General features: G+C 39.8%; 1 protein-coding gene and 1 pseudogene across 2 annotated transcripts; both read right to left on the bottom strand.

Annotated features, from left to right (window-relative positions):
• Positions 1-3,376: 3,376 nt before the first annotated feature.
• LOC307263465 (metalloproteinase inhibitor 2-like) lies at positions 3,377-15,757 on the bottom strand (the record flags this gene model as incomplete). Its single annotated transcript, XM_080044612.1, has 6 exons — positions 3,377-3,389; positions 6,087-6,235; positions 6,347-6,471; positions 6,580-6,688; positions 7,152-7,234; positions 15,628-15,757. 6 exons carry the CDS (start codon positions 15,755-15,757, stop codon positions 3,377-3,379), a joined length of 609 nt encoding a protein of 202 aa, XP_079900738.1.
• Positions 15,758-15,889: 132 nt separating this feature from the next.
• LOC307263466 (galectin-3-binding protein A-like) lies at positions 15,890-25,893 on the bottom strand (annotated as a pseudogene). The gene is made up of 5 exons (XR_013845620.1): positions 25,792-25,893; positions 25,375-25,578; positions 24,750-24,881; positions 24,352-24,643; positions 15,890-16,097 (listed from the first exon to the last, which is right to left on the bottom strand). The product of XR_013845620.1 is annotated as a galectin-3-binding protein A-like (transcript).
• Between the last annotated feature and the right edge of the window lie 1,349 nt (positions 25,894-27,242).

Below are 27,242 nucleotides of genomic sequence, written 5' to 3' on the forward strand. Positions count from 1 at the left end.
TGTTTCAGCTAGTAATATACACTGGATATGATATAATCTATTTATTGCTATACTCATGAATGTTTACAACTCATTTTAAGGCATATAAAACATGTCAGTATCAAGATAGGGCTTGAGATCAATTTCTGGCAGCAAGAAAACGACTGAAATATCTTATATTTGACCATTTAGGGCTTGAGATCAATTTCTGGCAGCAGGTAAACGACTCCAATGTGTCATATTTCCGCTTTAAAACGTATTGCAGCTGTTAAAAGAGACTGGACTTGTTATTATCTACCCCAATATAGTCCACATGAATGTTATAATGTCAGTTTGAAGCAGACATCTCCTTTTAACTGCAAGATTCGGCTTCAGATCAATTTCTGGCAGGTGAAATGGCTGAAATGTCTTCTATTTGCCCATTTAAAGGTGTTTCAGCTGGTAATATACACTGGATAGGATATCATCTATTTCATGTGATGCTCATGACTGTTAACAATTCATTGCAAGGCATATAAAACATGTCAGTATCAAGATAGGGCTTGAGATCAATTTCTGGCAGCATGAAAACGACTGAAATATCTTATATTTGACCATTTAAAGTTGTTTTAGCTAGTAATAGTCACTGGATGGGATTTAATCTATTTCATGTGATGCTCATGAATGTTAACTACTCATTTTAAGGCATATAAAACATATCAGTATCAAGATAGGGCTTGAGATCAATTTCTGGCAGGTGCAAAACGACTGAAATATCTTATATTTGCCCATTTAAAGTTGTTTTAGCTAGTAATAGTCACTGGATGGGATTTAATCTATTTAATGTGATGCGCATGAATGTTAACTACTCATTTTAAGGCATATAAAACATGTCAGTATCAAGATAGGGCTTGAGATCAATTTCTGGCAGCAAGAAAACGACTGAAATATCTTATATTTGACCATTTAGGGCTTGAGATCAATTTCTAGCAGCAGGTAAACGACTCCAATGTGTCATATTTCCGCTTTAAAACGTATTGCAGCTGTTAAAAGAGACTGGACTTGTTATTATCTACCCCAATATAGTCCACATGAATGTTATAATGTCAGTTTGAAGCAGACATCTCCTTTTAACTGCAAGATTCGGCTTCAGATCAATTTCTGGCAGGTGAAATGGCTGAAATGTCTTCTATTTGCCCATTTAAAGGTATTTCAGCTGGTAATATACACTGGATAGGATATAATCTATTTAATGTGATGCTCATGACTGTTAACAATTCATTGCAAGGCATATAAAACATGTCAGTATCAAGATAGGGCTCGAGATCAATTTCTGGCAGCAGGAAAACGACTGAAATATCTTATATTTGCCCATTTAAAGTTGTTTTAGCTTGTAATAGTCACTGGATGGGATTTAATCTATTTCATGTGATGCTCATGAATGTTAACTACTCATTTTAAGGCATATAAAACATGTCAGTATCAAGATAGGGCTTGAGATCAATTTCTGGCAGCAAGAAAACGACTGAAATATCTTATATTTGACCATAGGCTTGAGATCATTTTCTAGCAGCAGGAAAACGACTCCAATGTGTCATATTTCCGCTTTAAAACGTATTACAGCTCTTAAAAGAGACTGGATTTGTTATTATCTACCCCAATATAGCCCACATGAATGTTATAATGTCAGTTTGAAGCAGACATCTCCTTCACTACAAGATTCGGCTTCAGATCAATTTCTGGCAGGTGCAAAACGACTGAGATGTCTTATATTTGCTCATTTAAAGGTGTTTTGATACTCATGAATGTTATCAACTCATTTTGAGTAGAAAAAACGAGTCAGACTAGCTAGATTTGCACTGGATTCAAAAGAAAAATCTACAAGCTGGTCAAATGTCTCAGAAAATACACGTTTTATTTTATTAAAAAGCCACACAGAAATAATTTCAATTACAGTGGTTTGAAAACAAAAAGCAGGATAATTGACTCACGGTAGCCTACACATAAACAAATCAGAAACCAATAGCCTATCCCTAATGCCTTAATCACGTTATTTTATTTCACCTCGCACAGAGAGCCACCAAAAACGGGGTCGATCCCCGTCCAACGTTGATGTCTGGTCGCCTTAAAAGACATATATGTGTTAATGCAGCGGACAATAATCCTGTAGTGCTATTGAGTAGTGTGACTGATCAGAAGTTGCTGCCGCACACACGTTTCGAGGCGATATAGCCCAGTTTAAACAGGCTGCGCGCGCTCCCGCGGCTGAAATCACTTTATGGCGGCCGATCACTTTTTGGCACCACACCGGGACACAATTTGTCCCGTTTTTTGGGGGGAAATGCCAAAACCTCATTTGATTTCCTTCGTTCAGTAGTTAAGGCCGTTTCACACGGGCCGAGGCGTTTGTTGCGCCAACTAATGCATTCTCAATGGAGAGGCGAGCGGGGCCGGGCAGAGAGAAAGCGCAGCGTTCCGTTGTCAGGCGGCACGACAAGTGGGCAGGGGCGGTCTCAACGATCTCGGGGCCCATTTCAAGACCCAGTGTGGGCCCCCCACTTTTTTAAATTTTTTTAAATTTTTTTTTAATAAATAATGCTTGTGCATGCTCCCGGCGAAAATAGAAAAAAAGATTGTGGAAACCATTTGGTTCATATACGGATTATGAGATAATGGGCCCATGGGCCCAGACTCTTAAAGCTCCCCCTCCCCCCTATCCCTATTCAACAGATAAAGGGTGGATAGCTACTTTTTATGAACAGTATATAATTTACACATAGAAAGCTTATTACTGTAGGTGTGAGGGGGCCTTCAAGGCCCCTCATGAAGCCCCTAAAACAGAGCTAATAATGCTTTAGTTTTGCACTTGCTTTTCTATTATTCACCTACTAGTTGAGGGGCCCATGATGATTTATTTCCTTATTTTAGGCGATACCTTTTTGGACCCTGTTATTGACATGAGTGACTGAGCTCTTTGACAATGCGACATGTAAAGTTAATATCAGTATTTCTGGCTTAGGGCCCCCCTGAGCCCTTGGGCCCCTGGGCCTGGTTGCATGCAATTTTCTTCTCAAAGTGCACCAGATTGATGAATTTTACTTTAAAAGGTTGCATTTTTTTCTTCCGGGGGAGCATTCCCCTGGACCACCCTACAAGGTCCAGGGTTCCCACCTCAGTCTCCTTATATATCCTACTGTAAAAAGCACTGTAGGTGTTTATGGTTATTAAAGGTCATAACACTGGTCAGTCTGAACTGGTAGCCTAATAAGATGTTTTGCTCAGCTGAGTAAATGGAGTACAGAAGGCCTTTGTTTAAAACCGACACCTCATCTTGCCCCTAGCCTTATCTTATGGGAAAAACATCGTAAAGTTATCAAAGGGCTTTTTGTTGCAAATTCATCTTTCCCTCCCTTCCTCCTCACGAGTCTGAACTGAGAGAGCAATGAGAGAAGTTTAGACACAAGTTAAGAATATATCGATTGTTCTATTGATTATATATGGGTAAATGCAAATTAAAATGAGGGGGGCATAACATCATTAAAATTAGAACTATATTTCCTAACAGCCGCATCCATTTTTATTTGTCAATTAAGCTACAGTCTAGCCACTAACCCAACAAAAACAAATGACGGATGAGTAAAAGAGGAACACCTTTACTATATTTGGAGGTAAAAAGCCATTCAATTCCTTCCTTGGATTCCTATGTCGTTCACTAATTGATCAGATTAGCTGGACTTTCACCTAGTTCTGGGTTCGCCTTTTCCGATACAACCAGTGAGAAATGGGAATTATAATATACTTATCACATTAAATATATCCTAATGCCTGGCTTCGATTATTACAAACTAATAACCACAAGTACAGTACCACCTAAACTTAGTACGCAGAAACAATTGAAATATCCACTAAATCACCTTACTGTCCGCTATGAGTTTTCACCCAACAGAGCGCTTTTTCACTCACTCAGTAAACTTCTATTCTAAACAGGTCTAACCCCTTCCATTTTTCTCAGACAAAATAAATTCCGGCCGAGTTTTTAAAGAAAGGATATTTTTGGCCTCCTGTATAGGGTATTAGTTACTGAATAATGAGTGAAGCAGAATGACGAGAATCCTTATCTAAGAAAAACCGGTTCGAGAGTTTTAATCTTTTACAGAAAATAAACACCTTTCTTAAACATAAACTCTCCCCTCCTGGCAGACTTCAATCGCTTCCTCGGCTTGTTTTCGCCAGTTGAAAAAAATACTTTTACCCTCACGGGATTAGTAGGTCCTTGTATTTTAAACTCGGAAGAAAATTATCCCTCTATCCCTTGTATAAATATATACACAGTTATATGAGACTCACAATCTTACACGAGCCCCACATTGGGCGCCATGATGCGATCTAGACCGGAAAAGTCTGATCTATATTGAAAAGCTAGTATCCAAAGATTATTAGTTATGTCCTATTAAACCCGTATTAACCAACATGTAACACGATGCTCTAATTGTACATTATTTCTCCATAAAGACGTCTCTCCTCTCACCACGGTCCCTGCTATGAGATGCGAACCTCGGCCTCAGCGGTTTGAAGCCCAAGATTTACCCTCAAGACTACCTGAGATTACTTCTAAATAAAGTACAATATTCAATAAATACCACCGTATTCAGCGTTTTACTTCATCAGAACCCCTTCATCCTTATGATGATGCCGATTTCTGTGTAGCATAAACCCTTTTATATTTGCTTCAGAAAATCTTTCTCCTTTTTTTTTACGGAAGATATCATTCACAAGTTATTGCTATTCAGTTGTATGCAACTTAGTTTTGTAAACCACCCTTCCTAAAAAATAGAACAGATATACTATTTTCAGAATTTAAACATCACGTTAAACCTGGGAAGGTATTGAAACCTATTCTTTTATTTTTAAAAGATTAGATGTATGAGATTATGTAATTGTAGTGTTGTCAGCTATGTAGGCTGTGCAAGGGTTATACCAAACTTACGCTGTGTTCTCAAACGGGGACTCTCGTTCTGCTGAAAAAAAAACCTTATCTAGGTCCTTGAATTCTCAACATAAACTACGTTGACGGAGACTTGCGGAACGTTTAACTGGTTTTTATTCAAATTACATGATATTACAACATCATATAACAGAAAGACAGAAAAGGCAGAAATTAGGTTATATGCCTACATACTCCTCAATTGGAGTTATTTCTATTGCCATTATATATGTGGACTTGGTCACTTTCCTAAATGTGTGTAAAGCTTGAAATAAAATGAGGTTTTGCATGCCCGTCATAGTTATCTTAAGCTTTACTCCATCCCAAAATTAGTTATTAAGCTCGAGAAAGACAAGGGTGTGAGCATGCCCGCCAGACTTCCTTCCGCCTATCCCTGATCTAAATTCTCCGAAAAATCTAAAAATGATGAGGACTTAGTTCATATTGAGAACACCAATAGTCTGCTACTTCCATTCATCATTCTATGAAATTTCCAATTCTTATCTTTCCCCCTCTAGTCGTTTACCATTTGACCAAGTCATCTGTGTTTGGATAGAGAGAGAGAGACAGAGGTGTGCTTATTGCATTCCGCCTGTATGTCACCGAGTTGAGAAACCATCTCTCTCCGCAGTCCCTACCTTTTAATCAACGGGGAGGTGTCTCTATCCCGAGAAAACTCATGGGAGGAGTCTACCAAGAAAACACATGAAAATCTCCCCTTATCACTCTCTCGGTTCCCCTACGTAAATACACCCTGTCACTATCTTAACCTACAAAAAATAACAAACACTTCCTTTGGTTTTTCACAATAAACCCACATTTTCTCAACCCACCCGGAAACCAACCTTACTCAATCCGGACTTCAAAATAAAACAATTTAACACATAAAATGTACGAACGGAACAGTTTTATCACATCCAATAGCCACAATACATGACAGGGGGCATACTGTATGTGTCTGAAAGAGCTGAATTCATAAGACTGTTGATTAAAAACATATTGAGTCCTGCAATTAAAAACAGAACAATTGCACTTCCACCACAGAGCACACACCTTATGGCTTTTCTTTATGTGTTTTGATATCTTAGTATATCTCAGTATATCTCATTTGCACATTACTGGATTGTGGTGGAGTTAGGGGTACCAGGAACACGAGTCATCGTCCGTCTTGACACAGGCAGAGTGTTTGGCCTGCTCTCCGTCTATTATGTTGTCTATTATGTTGTCGAAGTATGTAAACAGGCACTCTGCCGGGCTGCTGATGCTGCAGGGGATGGAGGTGCAGCGTGTGATCTGAGGGCCACACATTAAAGCAAGATCAGGGGTTAAACTTGCAACAACTATTTTTAAGGTTATTTTTGTTTGTGGTCACTTCTATTTTAACCACAGTTTATCTCTCTCTACCTTGCAATCGCAGCCCATTGCATAGTGCCCATTCAGACCATCCTTCTGGGTTGCACTCAAGGCCTCCCAGGGCTCAAAGAAATCACACGTGGAGAAGTGCATGGTCCCGTCAGCATGCAGTCTGCCTGGAGGAAGAGAAAAAAGAGGGCAGTGAGACGGATGGAAACTGACATGAATTGTACCAAGGGACAATATTGGTGATTTGTCATGTGGTTAGAAGAGAAAGGTTGTACCTGTGATAATGTACTCCTTGCCATCTGTCTCCAGATTGGTCACTCCACACAGAGAAGAGGTGGTATAGCTGTAGAAGGCATCAATGTCCTGGCTGGGTCCTTTGAACATCTAGAAAATCAAACAGGGGAAAAAACTAACATTTAAAGGGACACTGTGTAACATTTTAAGTAATGTATTAGCTCAAATCAATATCCTCATTCATAAATATGTCCTCATTGGTGTAAAATCACCCCTGCCAATAATCTGAATTATCCTCCTGAGCGGAGAATTACAAATATTAATATTACATTTTGTACATTGAGCAGGCAAGTCTTATGGAGGAATCCATGTTTTTTGGAATGTCATCAGGTGCATTGTTTAAAATTTAGAATTGTTCTTGTCCTTGAAGGCCACTGTAGCTTCTGTTATTATTCTAAAGGTTTGGGGTTACCCAGGGAGCGTTGCATTCTAGAACTTTGTAGAACTTTCTTGATGATGTCATATTACACACTGCCCCTTTAAGGTTCATGTTAGAATTGAGTTCACACCAATCCCAATGGTGGTACATGATTTGTCTGTGATTAGTCAGTACCGTGATTTGTTCGACGTCATACTTGATCCGTATGAAGTTGCCAACGGCGACCTCCTGCGCTCCGAGCACCTTTGCCCTGATAACTGGAGAGATCACAAAAAATAAAAACAACATTTACAATTGACTGCATTCGAAGACAAAAAGGTTTCAAACACTATTGTCACGTCGGTGGAAACTGAACTGGATCTGGGTCAGTCTGTATTTTGATCTAAGCCCTGCTCGGGTTTGGCACGCCGGAGTCGGCCACAACAACATTGCTGTGGCTTGGATCTGAGGAGCTTGCATGTGCCAGGTGCTGGGAAGACATAGGCACATGAGAGTTTCATCAGCTGCAATCAGAGGGGAGGAATGTGCTCTGCCTGCTCCCGGGCTCCTGGGCCAACGCATGAGGAAGCTCGTCAGCAATCTTTGAAAAGTTGAACTAGAATGCCCCCCCACTGCACTCAACCTGTTGAAAAATCGACACATGATAATAAGATGTCTTCTCCGCATTGTTATTCTTTGTAGCACAGCTGCATTCCAGTTGTTTTTTGTAATGAGCAATATTCAATGAAAGCCAAAACAAGCTCTATTTTGCCATGCACATCCAGATAAAGCACTGATAATAACCATTGAAAAAGTTATTTCTCCTCAAGTTGTACTAATTGACTTCATTTGCAGCGCTCATACACAGTGAGTGTATACATTATTCTCACACGTCAGCATGATGTTTACTGGAATAGGCTGAACAAGCCCTATACGCAAATACAAATTACATAACATGCTAATCGCTATGTAACAAGTTTTCTTTCCTTAAAGCAGTGGTTCTCAAAGTGCGGCCCGCAGATACATATCTGCAGGCTCACATTGAATTCTGAATAAAAAATAAAAAAATAAAAAAAGTAGGGGAGAACGGGGGAATCTGAGGCATCGGGTAATGTGAGCCACCCCCTGTATCTAGGCAACGGAAAACATTTGTGGTCATGTGAGATATATGTTTTCAAGCCCCTCTCATTTCCCCATGGCCCTGAAAGAAAGGACCACAAGGTGCTGTGGTAAGCATGTTTTTTTCACCAAAATAGGTATTTGGCATGTAAAAGTACATTTTCTTGCTGTCAACTTAATCAACTGTCGTGCCAAAGCAAATGTATTCACGTAGAAAAACTTCTATCATACGTGATGATGAACTACCAACATATGAAACCATGTGATGCTGATAACTGAAGATTAGCCTGAAATGCTAAGAGAGGTATTTTTTTCTCAAATTGTGGTGGTGGGGGAAAGTGAGCCAAATGCTGTGGGGGAAAGTGAGCCACTGTCTCACTTTCCCCCACCATGAGGCATAAGTTAAGTTTAGCCTTAAACATATTTTATTAGAGCACCTTCTCATCTTTCCCTGTAACCTTCAGGGCTGAAATGTAGAGTAGGCCTAGTTGTTGAGTATGCCAGGCTGATGTTATAATCCAGTTGGGTCTTCTCCTGTGTTCTGAGTCCCAGGCTATTCTCGCTGGTTCTGATTTTACTATGCTTTAACCCCCAGACACTAGCTGGCTCTAAGGGTCCTGTGTTCTGACCCCCAGACTGTGTTCTAATCTAACTGGTTCTATCTTTCATTTGAATCTTATTAAAACCTTTTGAATTATATGTTGTATTTGATTTTGTTCAGAGTTACTTTCAAGTGTTTAGAAAATTTGCTTTGCTTAAAGCGGCTACGAGTAACATTTAAATATCTTTTAAACAGCCTCATGTTTCCTCTGATAATCATAAATTACCTTTAACAGCAAACGAGACCATCAGTGCAAAGAAAGATGTTTTTAAATAGTTTTTAGTACTGCTTTTGGTCTGGTCGCACACCTAGTCCGATTTTCGGTTCGCTCGTGCAGGATCTATGGTCACATACAGGGCTGCCTTTACCTGCCACTAGGCCCCGGGGCTGAGAGGTTTCGTAGGCCCCCCCGGGCGGCGGTCTTACAATACAGATGCGTTAAAGCCACGTTTGTCTACACCACAATATCTCTATTGATGAAATACAAATACTCTTAAGGTAACATGTACTCAGGCCCCCAGGATGCTGCCTTCTCCGAGCAGCCAGCATGGACTAGTGGCCAACCCATTAGTACTGCATGCTGTGAATGGGAGCTCATTTTCATGAAAGCCCTTTAGGCAGATTTTCCCGTCCACACCAATACAAGCGGCTAACAAGATTGTGTCGCCGCAAAATTTTTCTGGATATCAATCATAGGCTCAAACTTATCTTTAGACCATATACTATTACAACTGAAGTGTTTTCATTTCAAAACGCCACATCAAGCGTTTTATTAGCCCAACGGCTTTTAACGGCTTTCAGTTTGTTTTCGAGGGAGGAGGAGCATGGTGCCAGGGCTCTCATGAAAGCAATATGGCAGCTTCCTTGTTGCTTCTCTGCGCCAATGAGAAGCTTTCATAGGAATGAATGGGCGCCATTTTTCAATACGGTGTCCATTTCTTTATATGTCCATGCATGTACTTAAACCCCTTCCTGGTCTAATGACTTTTAATAACCAGACACACATGCTTGGTTACAGTGTTTTTTCAAGTTATTGAGGAGACCACGGTGGGGACCCAGGACCTTCTAGGGGGGTCCGGGGGCATGCCCCCCCGGAAGAAAAAATGTAACCTTTTAAAGTAAAATGCATCAATCTGGTGCACTTTGAGAAGAAAACTAAGGCTAAATCAACTGTGTCCTATGTGAGCTATTTTCTGGAATCATTTGGAGACACAGAAATACCAAAAAGCAGAAACAAAAATATACAGGTTTAAAAAAATCCAGTCATTCAGCATTCCATTTTTTTTAAATAATCCCTTATCCTAAAGCTACTTCTCTCTTTGAATTCTTTGTTTTGTTTTTAATGGCTCAACTCAATATAGGCCCTTGATCTGCGTTGCCCCGAACAATGTTAATTAAACAAAAATGTACTGGTGAATGATAGGCCCCTTGATCTTCATAGGCCAAAAATAATGTGATTTTTTTTCCCTTTTTCTTTACTGGTTCATGATGGGCCCCTGATCTCCGTTAGCCCCCCCTACGAAGATTAGGGGCCTATCATGAGCCAGTCAATAATTTATTGTTTTAAATGACAATGTTCGTGGCCTTCTTAGATCAGGGGCCTATATTGACACAGTAAAAAAAAAAAAAAAAAAAAAAAAAAAACATTTTTTTTTTTTTTTTTTTTTGGAGAGGCCCCCTGATCTTCGTAGGCCCTGGGGCTTCAGCCCAGGTAAGCCCGTGCATAAAGGCGGCCCTGGTCACATATCCATATTGGTCGCAGATTTCAGTGTGGCGCAGCAACGTGATTTGAGAAGCCTATCCCTCCAGGTGAGGGAAGGGGAGCGGGAGCCTTGTTTGAGACAGTTATTTGTCGTCATAATGACTGATAACGGGGCTCAACCATCAAAGAAAAAAATGAAAATGCAATGAAGAAAAGCTAAAAGGGAGAGTGATATAGGCTACGGCCGGGACGAGGGCGTTGCCAAGCAACGTGTATACAATTTCAGGAGAGCGAAACTAGACTGCAGTGTTTACTCCTAAATTAATGAGCGGTTGGTACTAACACAAAGTTTGCTTAGCTTCACCATCATCAGATAACCATTATCTGAAATAGTCATTATTTACATCAACAACACAAACACATTACCTCATCGTGATCCATACTAACTGCCGTCTCTCGTTCATTCGCTTTCTGTGAGGACACGTCTTTCAGCTCCGTGAGAGAGAGTAGTTAGGTGACACTGCTGCATCAACTCATTGCAATCAGGTGTGTGTGGCAGTGACTGGCATTAGTTGATGCAGTGTCAAAACCACTCTCACAGAGCCGAAAAGAGTCCTCACACTTTCAACACACGGACATGCACTATATTGCGCCCTTCTCAGTTCACACTCGCACGCCTGGCACGTGCTAGAAAACAGCTTTGCGACAGCGGGCGTCGTAAAAATACTACCGCTTTTGTCCAAAGGGGACGCCAACGTGCCATCTTACTCGTAGTGGCTTTAATTGACCAAACCCCATCATTCTTTTACTAGTCCGACATTAGTTCTGGAATGTGTGGCTAGCTTTCAGGATTCTTACTGTTACAATATGTGTTGTTATGGTAGTTTCAGAGTGGAAAAAGTAAGTGGATCAGTTTACCCCCACAGCTGGGGTAAAGTGAGCCACATGACAACTTTTTTTAAAACAATCATATTTTCACTGCCCTTTGTCTTGAAAAAATTCTGCTAATGCCCATTTCTAGGAAACATCCTGAATTAATGGAAAATGTGTAAATGTGAGTGAAAAATCATTTTAGCTCGCTTAGACGGGAGCAAATGTAAAAAGTGGCTCAGATTACCCCGTTCTCCCCTATAGCCTATTTTTTATTTATTTTTCAATTTTAATTGAAACGCACGGAGGGGATGCGTCCCCCGTAACAGTAAAAACAGTACAGGGGTCGAAACACTTAAATATCCCTCCTAATTGTTTATATTCATTCCCCAATTATTAATAATAACACCCCTACAGTGAACCGTACCATCTTAAACTTGCCGACGTTCGGCTGGCCTCTGCCTCTCGTTGCAGACGGCTGGTCAGCCTCCCGCAGTGCAGCAGGCAGTATAGTGTTCTCAATGTAAGTTGTTAGATAGTGAGCTTGTTAAGCCCAATACGATGCACTTTCTCACCTTCAAGGTGAATTAGATTAGGTCAAGTGTCTAACAAGCTAACGTTAGCTAGCTGCTGATAGCCATGGAACTATCTGCCTAGTTGACTGCTGATAGCCCACCCTGTTTATTTCCAATGTATAGTGTCATAATAGTTAACACTGCTGCTGCATCATGAGTAGTGAATCCTACAAAAAACACACTCCAAAAGGTGTGTTAGAAATAAAAATATACGTGTTCTTTAGCCTTATTTATGAAGGAAAAAATGCCATGGAGAAAGGTGTAAAATTCGGGATATCGGCCTCAGTATTTATAAGTAAATTGACAAGGCAGGTTGACAGGACAAAAAGCAAAAAAGTGAGTTCTCTCTCGACAGCAGAGTCTATTAACATATGTTGAAAATGTCTCCTGATTGGTTAAATCTCGTTGTCAGGCAGTTTTCGAAGTCCGTCCTCTTCTTCTTCCTGGCCGTCCGAAACTAGAATTAGGGAGGCTTTCTCTAGCAGCCTTCAGAAAGTGTCTAAAGCTTGCTTCGCCAAAAGGCCCTTTGTTCTAGCAGATACTTTTGGCTTCAGGAATGTAGCTATCTTATGGGAAAATCAGTGTTAGTTTTTATTGCTGTTCTACCTCCTCGTGTCCAAAGTACCAAAACTGAAGTGAGAACATTTATTAAAGTCAAATGTGAAGAATATATCAATTGTTTAAATGATTATATATGGGTAAATGCAAATTAATGAGGGGGCTATAACATCATTAAATTTAGAAATATATTTTTCTGACAGGTGATATGTTTTCAATCTGCAGAAGGTTTTGAACAATAAAGTAGAATAAATATTTGAATGCAACACAAAATGCCTCAGTGCCTTACTGATATTCTATTAGATTTGCATCAATGGGAGCTAGTTGTCTTTTCCTTAACATATCCACCATGAATAAATACAGAAGACACAAATTACTGCATAAAAATTAACCACAATGCACAAAATGAAGTGTTTGAACCTCAAATTTTTCTGGGGGACTACCCCCAGACCACCCTTTTAATGTGTCCACCCCAATGTTGAAATGAAACCTAGCCCTTCATTAATTAATTAAAATATGTTAATTACACATTACTGGATGCAGACCAATACATGCAAATTGTAAAGACGCAACCTGGCCATTGAAATGATTTCAGTTTTTTCAATTATTTTCCTTTGGCGGCCCTCGGTCCAATGTTGGGTTCCTAAATTGGCCCTCAGCTATCAAAAGTTTGAGAACCCCTGCCTTAAAAGAATACTTCACCCATTCGGAACTGGCGTTCTATCATTATAAAATCTCTATTATAATATAATGAATCAGGTTTTTCTTCCCTCAGTCTTCCCTTGGCCCAGCTGTCCTGTTAATCCTAACCCTACATTTTACCATGTTAGATGTTACACTATTAAAATGTAGAGTTAGACAGTGAGACCATAAAAAACTCTTTCTCCTTTTTCTCAGGCTAGGATGAACCAATTTCTAAAGTTTTTGCAAAATTATACTACATGGATCTCAGAGTTCAATACACCTTCATATTTCCACTGGTGAAGTAGGTATTTAAGAAAGGGGCTGAGCACGTTCACAAACTGAACTCTACTGCGACACAGCAAACTGCATTATCATAAATAACCTTTAAGCAAAATAAAGGCAGATCATCACTGTGACTAAATGGTGAGTTGTGTTAGTAAGAGGGTCTAGACTATCCATGGTGCTGAAGCGGGAGATGGTGTTATAGGACCTGAGCTCAGTGACCCACCCCAGGAAGAGTAGCTACTGAGATGACTATCACCATCTTTAACAAAGGTTATATAATCATCACGCCAATATATACAATAATGTAGTTTCACTGTGTCAAATCAACAGGGTTGTTTTTTTAATCTTTAATGTGTTGGATATTTTGGGGTATGTTTAAGAAAATATGCAATATGGCATCTAGGGCTGGCCCGAATACCATTTTTCAGGCTTCGAATATTCGTTGGTTTTTCCGAGCGAATATTCGAATATTCGTTCCAGAAAAACACACTATCAAAAAAAACATAAAAAAAAAAAAAAAAAAAAAATATTAAAAAAATTTTTTAAAATTTTTTTTTTTTAAAAACGTCAATAATCCCTATATACTCCCTGGAACCGATTTTGACAGTATCTGCATATTTTGTTGAAGATTTACGCGCTCGGAGGTGAAGTAATGGATGCGCTATGACACTTAGTGATGTAATATCCTCCTAAATGAGCAATACTACTACTACTACTACTACTACAATATTACTAACTTTTATATCCAAATATAAAATTATTTGATGACATTATATTGCAGTACTAGCTTCTTGCAAAAAAAAATTTTGAAAAAAAAAAAAAAAAAAAATTATAAAAAAAAAAAAAAAAAAAAAAACGAAGCTCCGAATACTAATTTAAGCTCCGAATACTAATTTTCCGAACGAGTATTCGAATATTCGAATAATTCGGGCCAGCCCTAATGGCATCATGATTATTATTGTGAAAAAATATTGGAAAAATTACTTTTGTATTATTATAATAATTATTAATAGTAGTAGAATCAGTTGTAGTGGTAGTATCCTACCATAAACGAGTTGTTCTTTGTCATCTTAATGCTAAAAAAGTCTGACTCTTCTTCTTTACAGGAAACTCTGCGGCAGGATATTGTGGTTCCTCTTCCGGAGCCACAGAATCCAATGGTAAAGAGATGCCTTTAATACGTCAGCTTCTGTATACATATACCCAGGGCCGCCCATAAGGGGTAGAAAGTGTGAAAGCTTTCTAGGGCCCAGCCACTTGGGGGTCCCATGGTCTTTGGAAGCCAAGAACCTACCTAGTTAACCTTTATTTTTAGATTTTTAGATATTTATGTCAATATCTATTCAAAGTTGGGTGTTTACACAGAGCTGCGGCTCCACTTAAGGCCATTTAAAAATGGTGACAAGATTGGGTTTTGATATTAAACAGTTTTGTCTGGATTATATTTCCTGAGTCGTTCCACATGTACCTGCTACTTGTGTCTGGGTGTGGCTGTGAAAAGTATTTGGACCCCATGAAAAAACAGGTTGGGTACCTTTTGTAGTTCTTCTACATTCTTATAAACAGGACAGGCTAGTTACTCTGTCATTGTTCTGAGTCTACAAACAGGTTTAAATGATCTATTCCCATAAAGTACATTTTTGTGAAAAAGAATTTCCCTTTGGGGACTATAAAGGCTTTAACATAAATCTTCAGGTTGACACGGCCAGCCAGGTCTGACCAGTTTTTCAGAAACCTGGCCAATCGACCAACCAGCCGGGTCATACCACAATGAAGCTGACGAGCAGCATCATCCTGTTTTAATCATTGTAACCACCAAGATCCTGATTTCTGTATTGTTTCTAAAAATAAAAAATGAAAATAGACCTTAAAAAGTTCTTAATGCAAAGAAAGATACGAGGCACAAAGAAGTTGGAAATAACTGAAGGAACAGATTTATGTTCAAAGATTAAGAACTTTTTTGTAATTATTTCAGTAATGTTTTCAGTAATTTTGCATTGATGGGAGCAGAATGAACTAAAGGCTGTTACATACTCCACAAGAAGAAAGAACAAACTTCTCGCTGACAGAGCTGCGAGAACAAGAACAAAGTTCTTTCTGGTCTGGACATTTCATACTTCACAAGAACTCAAGTGCCGAACTCCTCACCGCAGCACACCGCAGTATAGGACAAGTTTTCCCTCTGAGCACATTTATATTTCCTTGGTCAAAACATCAATGAAATGATCCATACGTATAACGTTTCAAACAAAGAATGACTGAATGCAATCAACTTACCGACGTCTGAGGTGCAAAAGCCCGTCTGAGGATGCATCACGGGACAGCGGCAGGCTTCGGCGATTTCTTCCACTCGCCAAAGAAACAGAATGGCCAGAGTGGCAAAACAACTGCTAGCCGTCCAAGTCATCTTTAGATAACTACGCTGCTGGAGTTTGTGTGTGTAGCCTATTTGTGGAGATGTGGAGAAGAGAGCAGTCAAGCAGTCCGGCAAGCCTGAAAGTAGATGAACCGACAAAGTAAACGAGGCGTCCCTGCAGCTTCAGGTAAATCGCGCACCAGGGATTAATTTATCAGAGTGAGAGAAGTTCATTCCCGTTGTGTGGAGGACCGCACCAAGGATCTTCTGTTGTTGCGCCCACCGTGAGGAGCGCTCGCTTTTTATGTAGAGCAGGCTGGGCAGCAGACTCCGCCCCCGGGCCCTGGGCTCAGCCAGTGAGAGCATCACCAGCAGCAACCAACAGCAGCAGCTACAACCTAAGGTCAGGGGTGCCCAAAGTTTTCACATCCACGCAGGGCCGCCCATAAGGGGTAGAAAATGGGAAGGCTTTCTAGGGCCCAGCCACTTGGGGGGCCCATGGTCTTTGGAAGCCAAGAACCTAACTAAGCTAAACTTTATTTTTAGATTTTTAGATATTTATGTCAATATCTATTCAAAGTTGGGTGTTTACACAGAGCCGCAACTCCGCTTACGGCCATTTAAAAAGCAGTAGAAAAGCAGAAATTTTCAAAATGTTTCAGATTGAGCACACAACGGAGTGTAACTGTTTCAAACATAATCCATCCTATAAACCCTTTGTGTGCCAAATAGTGACACAACAACTGAGTCGTTCCTGCTCATGGAAAACATATGTACCTGCTACTTGTGTCTGGGTGTGGCTGTGAAAAGTATTTGGACCCCATGAAAAAACAGGTTGGGTACCTTTTGTAGTTCTTCTACATTCTTATAAAGAGGACAGGCTAGTTACTCTGTAATTTTCCTGGGTCTACAAACAGGTTTAAATTATCTCTCCCTCATACATTTTTGTGAAAAAGAATTTCCCTTTGGGGACACTAACTTCTAAAGGCTTTGACATAAGTCTTCAGGATGACACGGCCAGCCAGGTCCGACCAGTTTTTCAGAAACCTGGCTAATTGACCAACCAGCCGGGTCCTACCACAATGAAGCTGACGAGCAGCATCATCCTGTTTTAATTTTTGCCTTAACCACCCAGGTCCTGCTTTCTTTATTGTTTCTAAAAATAAAAATAGACCTAAAAAAGTTCTTAATGCAAAGAAAGACACAAGGCACAAAGAAGCTGGAAATAATTGAAGGACCAGATTTGAGTTCAAAGATTAAAAACTTTTTTTGTAATGATTTCAGTGCTTTTGCAGTGATGAGAGCAGAATGAACCAAGCCTAAATGTTGCAACCAAACATAGGCCAACTTTATAGTTTTGAGGGTAGGTTGGTTTAGTTATTCATGTAGAGAACCGCCTTTTTTCATTTGTTTGTGAAGAATTTGTAGTTGATGTTGTTTTTTAAGTGTTATTTATTTCAACAATACCACCAAAAGATTTCAAATAATTTAATGTGTCGTGCAGAAATACAAAAAAGTGCAATATATGGTGCAGTCAATTAGTGTAAATGTATCTTACCATAAACTAGTAGCATAGAAAACGTGCAAATTGTGAAAAAACTGTTTGCTTTAGTGAATACTAAAGAAGAAAAATGTCTGTGTGAACTGTGAATTTTCTAGAGATCTGTTGATCTGTTAAACAATTGTGTGAGTGTAAGGGAATCAAAATAAATTGGTAGGTAGGCTGGGCTAAGTCAGAAATGTGCAACTATTTTAAAATGATAATGAGCCTTGCTCTCCCAACTGTCCCTGCAAGTCCCTGGTTGATAAGATAGTTAGTCTATCTACAAATACATGTATGTGTTTATTGAGGGATGAGCGCTCTCATACTCATTGTTGATAGGAGTAATGGGTAAGGGGGGCCCATTGACTGGAGGTTTTCAGGGGCCCAGCCATTTGTGTGGGCAGGCCTGCATCCACGCACCCCCCCCCCCCCACCCCCCCCCACCCTTCCACCGTCACGTTCTGTCACAACATTAGGGTGATTGCGCCAAACGCTGGTGCGTGACTGTACACAATCAACGTCACCACGCAGCCGCAACCATTTCCCTAGAACACGACCTCAACTTCAACTTCACCTTCACCATGAACTTTCTACTGTGGTGAAAGAAAACCCCCCCAAAAAAACAGCATTTAAATCCTACAACATAGTGGCCTATCAGAACATGTCCCCCAGCAAACCACTTAAAATAAATTGTTGTAGGCCTACATTTGTTGTAATTAAATTTGGGTCTTACTAAATCAATTAATACAGCCTATTAGGGCATTTTCTGGAGGCCATGACCGCCCACCGTAAATTTAAAAGAATGCTTTTTAACACTTACGAACTCTAATATCGTTTTCTTTCTGAGAGTTCAATGAGAATGTGGATAGTAGTTTGGCGTAGTGGGAAGATTCAAAACAAGGATAAAAGGGAAGCCATGGCCTCTCCCCAAACGTATCCAATTCTAACAGCCCCTCTCAAGCTGGCTAATAAACACAATGCATCTAGTTTGTTTAATCCTTACAAAAAAGTAAAGTGTGTGAACGACAAATTTCCCTTTCCCTTTTTTTAGTGTGGGTTTACCCTCTGTGATGTGTAGCCCCTTTTACCCCAAAACTATAGAGGGCAGGGCCCTAGGTTCTTTAACCCAACTTATTTTCTTCAATATTAGTTTGGATTCCCTATATATATTTATACCTATGACAACAGTACCCTTAATATTCTTAAACATGCACCATATAAACAATTCCCCCTAGGTTTAAACAGACAAACAAAAGGGTTAGTAATGAAATGTTTACTTAATTTTCTTATAAAATAAAATACAAAATGAATGGGCATACAATTCAACCCTTTTTGTTATACCACAGCTTAAACAGAAACTATGTACCTAAACTAAGCCGGCATATAATATTAATAAACAAAGAAAATAGTCCTTTCACAAACCCCCCGTTGCAGGCCTGTTGACGATTAGTCCTCTTCGCTCCTTTGAGCTAAAGCACGTTACTCACAACGTCCATTTCGAATGTCTGCGGAAGTCCACGGTCAGGAAAAAGGGAGACAAGATGCAGAGTCCTCTTCACCAGAGGAAGGTGTAGCATCCACGTGGCTACACCCGCTATCTGGCCGGTGGTCCACGGCAGGTCCAGTGGCGTCGGTCTGTTGGCTGGTTTAGCTAATGGCTGCTCCTCTCAGCTAGCTGGGCTAACTAACTGCTCCGGGGCTTAATGCAGCTTCTAGTAACGTCTGTGCTGAACGATACGGCAACATGCACTATCAGGCAGGAACACTTGCAGTTTTTGGGGCTGATATGCCATCAACTTTAAATAAACTACAACTGACTACTTATTTACAGAAACGTGAGCTACGTTTCCTACCCTCGTCTTTTCCTCTCACCATCTCAGCCCGAACGTCGTCTTCTTTTCTTCCTTTTGTTCCCAAATTCCCCCATCAACCCACAAACATGTCGTTGCACCCCCTGGCTACATTGCAGGTAAATGAATGAAAGGATGTATACAAAATACATGAATAACTAAATAACTTATACAATATTCCAAAACATTTCAACTGTATGCAATATGAAAAACAATAAACTGGTATTTAACCAATATACCAATATAGTAATTTTCAACTGGGTTACAGATGTATACAGGCTAGCATACAAACGTAAAAGTGGTCTCAATCATCTCATCTTACTCTTTGCCAGAGAAAAAAGGACAATCTTTCTTAAAATGTCCAACTATTCATTTACTACTACTGATGCTGTGTGGGTGTTTTACTCTGAACTGACGTCCATCTGACCCTCCATCCTTAGACCACTGTCTGTGGTAACAGCAACAGTTACCCAACAATCCTTAATCTTACACTTCCTGCGGTTATGACTAGGCTACAGGTTGAGCAATTTTCGCACGTGTGCAATTATTTTCAACAAGGTGTAGGTATATTGATTTGTTTTTATTTTTTTAATTATTTTGCGACGTTGTAGTAACCTACAAAAACTGATTTGGCAACTAATTGAAAGAAAGATTGAAAGACACACATCAAACTTGTTTGCTAACAGCTGCCTTTAGTTATAGAGCTATCATTGGTTAGAAGCCGTGCCATTTGGTCAAAGTCCAATATTTGCTCTGATAACAGCTTGACGATGCAGAAATGACGGTAGGAGAGTGGCCCAAAATATCAAAGTTGTGGGACAGACAGCTAGCTATTCAAAGAGTAAAACACTGGCTATAAAGCTCCTTAAAGTCACAATTTTAGTGAATAAGTGAATTAGTAACCCCTCTCACATCGTCACATTGTTTTCAAGTTGCGTTTTTAATATATTGTTATTGTAAAAAAATATTGATTATAGGTGCTTTAAACATTAATGCTAATGGTCCCTCACATGTTTGAAAAAGTACTAACATGGGTCTTAGTCCTCATCCCACGCCACTGTGTTATCTGTGGTTTGGACTCAGTGAGAGTGTTTATGCATGTCACTTAGAGTAACCGTAAGAACACTGTTTATAACAGCTGACAATACTGAGGAAGAATGAAGGAGTGGAGTGATGGAGTGGAGTGAAGTGACATCATCCCCTTAAATTTAATGGATTAAATCTGGCGGTGATTCCCCTTAGCAGAAGCTACCCACACCCCCTAATACGCCCATCTGTGAAGGAAACATTATGCTATGGTCAAATTCTTCACTTCTTTTTGTCAGGGAAATTTTATATTTCCGACATATCTGTAATAGAAGACTAAACTCAGAGAGAATTTAAGAATTTAATTACATAATACAATAAGACAAAACAACAGAGTTACAGAGTAAAGTTCCAACCTGCATGGTCAGCCCCCGACGGGACTGACTATATCTTTTGGTCAGACAGGGATTTTAAAGGCCCCCTTCAACAACGGGGGTGTCAACTAACAGATGTCAACTAACAGTTGGTCAAACAGGTCTCAGGGGTTTATTGTGGTCATTGTGGTTTATTGTGGTCAGCCACAATAAACCTTAAATTAGTTTAAGCAACTGTTGTCGGAAAATTTCTTAGAGGAAATGCACATGTGTTAAACTGATGTGATATACATATAAAAAAATAGATCAATGCGATGGTTACAAATAAATTTGCCCTCACAATTCACCCTTTGACCATAAACTGGTCACATAAAAATACAAATGTATCATAACACCAGTCAGCACAATCAGTTAATTCAATCAGAACATACATCTAGGTACAAGGAACAAAACTTACACATCAGTCAATGTGCAATATCAAGAACCCGGAAAATCATTTAAGCTATAATCCCTTTAGTAAGGCCCGATTATTAAAACGAGAAAAATCTATTACTCAGTTTATCTTGACAGAGGAGTTGTCCTAGAATGTTTCAAAACAAAATAACACCTCATCTTTAACGATGTAAGTCTGTGAAATGTGAATTCCAATGCCTATAGAATTTCAGAAAAAGCAATCATTCAATTCAGGTTTCAGATAAATACATCATAATTCGATAGATCAATACATTTCAATAGCCTGGTTTTACCAGACCATCGTACTTAATTTCATTTGTACAGAAGGTCTGGAATCGCTCAATTGACAAACGTTAATTCACTTGAAGGCGGGTGTCTGTTGAAGTTTAAAACTATTGGATCTGCCTAGTGCCACTCTGGATCTGCCAACCAACCATGTCATGCGCCGGCTTCTGAGCCACTCCATCTGAGCCACTCCTTCTGTTCGCTGATTGGACCGGCAGAAATCTGTCCGGAGAAAACCTACGAATATACCGCACACCCAGACTGACTACTGAAGGGAAATGAAAATTGAAGGGGAATGAAAATTGAGCGGAAGTAATAGGCGGGTGGTGCCAGGCTAACATTTCAACACATTGAACTACAAAGAAAAGGATAGGTTTCGCTAAACAGAAACATCAGAACTAATGTCTAATCAAAGGTCATCAAACCCAGGATAAACATTTGAACTATTATTTTCTTTCTGAGGCCCAACATATGAAAGTCAGATGAGCCAGTCACATTCTGGATCCACAACAAAAGCGATGTTTTCAAAATGACCTGAAACTGAATTAATACCAGTGTTCACATTCAGGCCTGCCCACACAAATGGCTGGGCCCCTGAAAACCTCCAGTCAATGGGCCCCCCTTACCCATTACTCCTATCAACAATGAGTGTGAGTGCGCTCATCCCTCAATAAACACATACATGCATTTGTAGAGAGACTAACTATCTTATCAACCAGGGACAGTTGGGGGAGCAAGGGCTCATTATTATTTTAAAATAGTAGCACATTTCTGACTTAGCCCAACATATCTACCAATTTATTTTGATTCCCTTACACTCACACAATTGTTTAACAGATCAACCGATCTCTACAAAATAATCAGTTCACACAGAGACATTGTTCTTCTTTAGTATTCACTAAAGCAAACAGTTTTTTCACAATTTGCACGTTTTCTATGCTACTTGTTTCTGGTAAGATACATTTACACTAATTGACTGCACCATATATTGCACTTTTTTGTATTTCTGCACATGACATTAAATCATTTGAAATCTGTTGGTGTTATTGTTGAAATAAATAACACTTAAAAAACAACATCAACAACAAATTCTTCACACACAAATGAAAAAAGGCGGTTCTCTACATGAATAACCAAACCAATCTACCCTCAAAACTATAAAGTTGGCCTATGTTTGTTTGCAACATTTAGGCTTAGTTCATTCTCCTCTCATCACTGCAAAAGCACTGAAATCATTACAAAAAAGTTCTTAATCTTTGAACTCAAATCTGTTCCTTCAATTATTTCCAACTTGTTTGTGCCTTGTGTCTTTCTTTGCATTAAGAACTTTTTTAGGTCTATTTTAATTTTTAGAAACAATACAGAAAGCAGGATCTTGGTGGTTACGGCAATGATTAAAACAGGATGATGCTGCTCGTCAGCTTCATTGTGGTATGACCCGTCTGGTTGGTCAATTGGCCAGGTTTCTGAAAAACTGGTCAGACCTGGCTGGTCGTGTCAACCTGAAGACTTATGTCAAAGCCTTTGGAAGGTATAGTCCCCAAAGGGAAATTCTTTTTCACAAAAATGTACATTATGTGGAGAGAGAATTTAATGCTGTTTGTAGACTCAGGAAAATTACAGAGTAGCCTAACTAATGTAGAAGAACTACAAAAGGTACCCAACCTGTTTTTTCATGGGGTCCAAATACTTTTCACAACGACACCCAGACACAAGTAGCAGGTAGGCCTACATGTGTATTCCGTGAGCAGGAACGAGTCAGGAAATATAATCCAGCCAAAACAGTTTAATATCAAAACCCAATCTTGTCACCATTTGGCACACAAAGGGTTTATAGGATGGATTAAGTTTGAAACAGTTACACTCCGCTGTGCTCAATCTGAAACATTTTGAACATTTCTGCTATATTGTTCTATATTATGAATTTGATTTTCCTTGTCCCTCCAAATTATTTAAAGGTCACATATTATGCTAAATGCACTTTTTAAATGTGTTCTAACATATCCATGGGTCCACGGTGTGCCTAGAGACTGCCAAAATATTTAAAAAAAATAACAATCTCTCCTGTTCTCACTCTCCCCCTTTCTGAAACCCCCACCCCTCCCCCCCAATATACTCCAGTCAGAATTTTCCCCTTTTCTGACCTCACAAACTGGAAAGCCAGAAGCTTCCACTGTGCAGCCCACACCCCTATTTCTTATTGGTCCACGGCCCTGACAGACAGAGGGCGAGGCGTATCTGGCTTCGCTTCCGGACAGGGGGCGGGGGCAGCTCAAAGATTGTATATTTACGAGGGGAGCTGCAGCTCTTTTTAAAAAATAGGCCATTGTGAGATTAGCTGAACATCAGCATAGTACAATAAATTATCTGAAAGTTTTTTTCAGCAAACAATTGAAGAAAAACGTATTAGGGACCACTAAGACCATATAATATGTTGTATAATATAACCGAAAAGTGTATAATATGGGAGCTTTAATGAAAGATTGCATGGTACCGGAGGCAAGGGAAAAGCAGACCGCCAGGACCCATCGTTGTGAGGCCATGTTGCCCTATGCTCTCTCGATGCAGAAGAGAAGGTCTAAGGAACTGCACAAACCACTTGGCTTATATACAAAGGCGGAGCAGGTAAAAATCCTTCCCAATGTCTGTTTTGATGGTTTTTATCATGTTTTATCACACTTATGGATCTGAGATGATGCTAGATAACTTGCTGCTCGAAGACCGCAGTGCATTAATGTGGTGACGTAGGGACGAGCGAGGGGACTGCTAAATGCAGTAACTGACAGGAAGTTAGCTAAACTGACCATTACGCTTACTGCTCCTTTAAGCTAAACCCCGCCTTACAAAGAGCCCAGTCTGCTTTGATTGCCCCGCCTTCTTAATTTGGGGTGTGCTCAGTTAAATTGGTAATGAGGGGGGCGTGCCTTCTCCTGATATGATGTCATAAGGGGAGACAAATCTAACTGGGATTTTGGAAGGTGGAGTTGGAAAAAAGAGAGGGTTTTTTTATCATACTTTGGGAGTCTCTAGTAAAACCTAGGGACCCTAATGTTGAAATTTTTATTTTGCCACAACCTATGCCCTTTAAGACGCATCATAGTCTTTTCAGCATACCTGATGAAGGAGGTGAAATGTGGTTGACAAGACTGGCTGACATTGACCGTGATGCTACTGATCCCCTCTGTGGCCTTGAAGAGTGGGAACTGTGACAGGATCAGTTTGTGTGTACAAATCGTTGTGCCAACCATCTCCAGGGTCCCATTCTCCTGTCTGTTTCCAGTAGCGCTCTGGACTAAGATCAGGAAATCACAGCCGTTACCGCTGTCAAAGATTTGACCTAGCACTTTGGACAGACTGATGCTGTGGTCCAGCGAGTGTGCAGAATCACTCATGGTCACATTTGTGCCTGAAATCGAAAGACAACAAGCACAAATAATGTACTTTATTTGTACTGGATCAGATGTCATCATATTCAAAAGTGGCATTGGCTTTGTTAGAGTTTAGATATGTACCCGTTTCACAAATAACTCCGACATCCTCTTTGTGGGTGCAGTCGGTTAATCCCCAGCTTTTGAACGCACACGCAGTCAGGCGGTTCTCAGTGCCTTTACATGCAATATCATCCAGCCAAATAGGTCCAGATGCTACGGAGGTGAAATGAAAAAAGGACAGTTGTTAATTACTCTGACAGTAGCACAAATACACAGTCACCTTTTTTGATAGCTGAATTTGTAGTGTTAAAACCTAGAATGTACATCCAGTTGATTTTACATTGTAAATATTTTTCATCACATTGGACATTTCATTTTAACTTATCTATTTTTTAACTTTCTATTCTATTTTATGTATGCTGTTTTATAATGCACAGAAAATTCCTTTGCACTACTCAGTATTTAGAATGTATCTATGTAAATATTGTTTATGTTTATCTTGTTTATCTTATTTAACTCTATATTTTTTTATTTTATCGTTCTAACTGCACTGTGGGCCTGAGATAAACGCCATTTCGATTCTGTTGTATGTCTTGCATATATCAGAACTGACAAAAAAAGACTTTAACTTTTGAATCACAACTCCTCAGTTATATCAACAGCGTTACTGTCCTCTGGTGGCGGATAAAAGGAAGTAGAGGGGCACCTTGTCCGTAGACCGTCCCAATGACAACAGACTTGGCTCCGGGGAATTGCAGCTGACGACACACCACCTAGGCCTCGGCAAGGTCCCAGCCGTCGTCACACACCGTGCCCCATCTTCCCTCGTGGTACACTTCCACATGGCCCTCTGAATCACTGCCGGAGCCAGAGAGCCTCACGTCGCCTTCCTGCTGCTCAATGTTTTTCTCTGCAACCAAACATAGGCTTTGGATATTAATTCAGGGCCACTGGAGGTTATACAAATATGAACTAAAGTCCGTCTAAAAGAATTGACCAGTTTACAGCTCAAAATCCAAAACAAGTACAGTATCAAGACGGGTTTTTTTCCATTCCATGAATTACTTTCAAAACTATTCTACCAATCTTATTTGTTTACACACATTAGCTTCGGATTACTCACGGAAGAGGTTAAATCTCATCGCATGTCCAGAGACATGGAGAAGTGGCAGAAGCCACAGAGTGCACAGGTTACGCTGTGTGAGCATTTCTACAGCCAGTGTAGGATTCTGACAAAGACAAAATTATGACAAAGGAGAAGCAATGTTAGAAGTATACTCACTCTACTTATCAAGATTATGCTTCGGGTGATCTTGATCTTAACCAAGAGCATTACAGGTCTTTTTGCATATAAATGAACACATTTACTCTTTCACACAATAAATATAAAAGCATGTAGCCTTTGCCTTTACTATGATATCGTATCATAAAGATGGAATGCTGTAATAACTTATGACAATGCTAATAATTTGCAAAGCAGCGATTGCACCCTGTGTCGGTGAAAATCGACGGGAGAACGCGCCAGTGTGAGCGGGTGGAGTGAGCCACTGTGCAGAAAAACTCTGTGGTTTGATGGACAAAATGATAGTCAGGGATATCCTGCCCGTTAACGTTGTCTAGGGGAACGGCTAAGTTCCGCGATCTGTTTGTAGTAGGCTGTGTCTCGAGCTTGAACATACAGAGCCATGTCCCCAAACTAACTGCGCAACTACAGTATATAGGTAAATCATTCTGTCACATCCAGACGTTCCTGTCTGTCTGGCCACATATTTCATCTAAATCACAACGGATATTATCCCTTGCAATGCAGCGAGGAAAGTATCTAAGAAAAGGTAAAAAATTTGCTTGACAGAATTTGATAACTAGTTCAACAATTTTGTATGTAATGACTCAAGCAATGAAATGAAGACTATTAGTTTTATTGGGAACGACTATTCAGCATCCATAAGTATAGTTCATTTTGACTGACATGACATAAGCAAATGACAATGTTATAAAACAGCAGAGAATTGTATGAAAGCAACTGATACATGTCCAAAAGCATTTGCAATTTGTTCAGAGGAAGGAGAAATTGCTACTATGATGTGCTCAAATGACTAAATGTTGCGGAGGTTGAACTAATAGTTATGAGAATTTTCATTCTGATCTGAGAAAAGCACCAAAGCAACTGAGAAAAACTGTAACCTTAATAGACATTGTGTGTGTTTTTTCTCTTTTACACAGGAGGGTAAGGACAAAAAGTTCCTCATCAACAAACTGCAAGCCATTTATGAACTAAATAGCCTGGTTTCCCCACATAGATAAGGTGGATTTTCGCAATTCTGTACACAATCTTTGTGGTTGCAACATATCTCCTTTGTTTGCTCACTGTTTAAGTGACCATCTCTAGAATGTGAGGGTTCTGGAAAGTCAGTGATGCTTGTTAAAAGTTTTTATTTCCCCTCTGTCTTCAGCAGAACAACATTCACAACATACCGTGGAAATGGTAAGGTATTATCTCGTCAATGACACGCATCTTCGTTTCGACATCATCGAAATGGTTGCCTTCATCATCGGGAATTTGTAACCTGCGAG

Source organism: Ammodytes marinus, assembly GCF_949987685.1.
Source record: "Ammodytes marinus genome assembly, chromosome: 16".
NCBI lineage: Eukaryota > Metazoa > Chordata > Actinopteri > Uranoscopiformes > Ammodytidae > Ammodytes > Ammodytes marinus.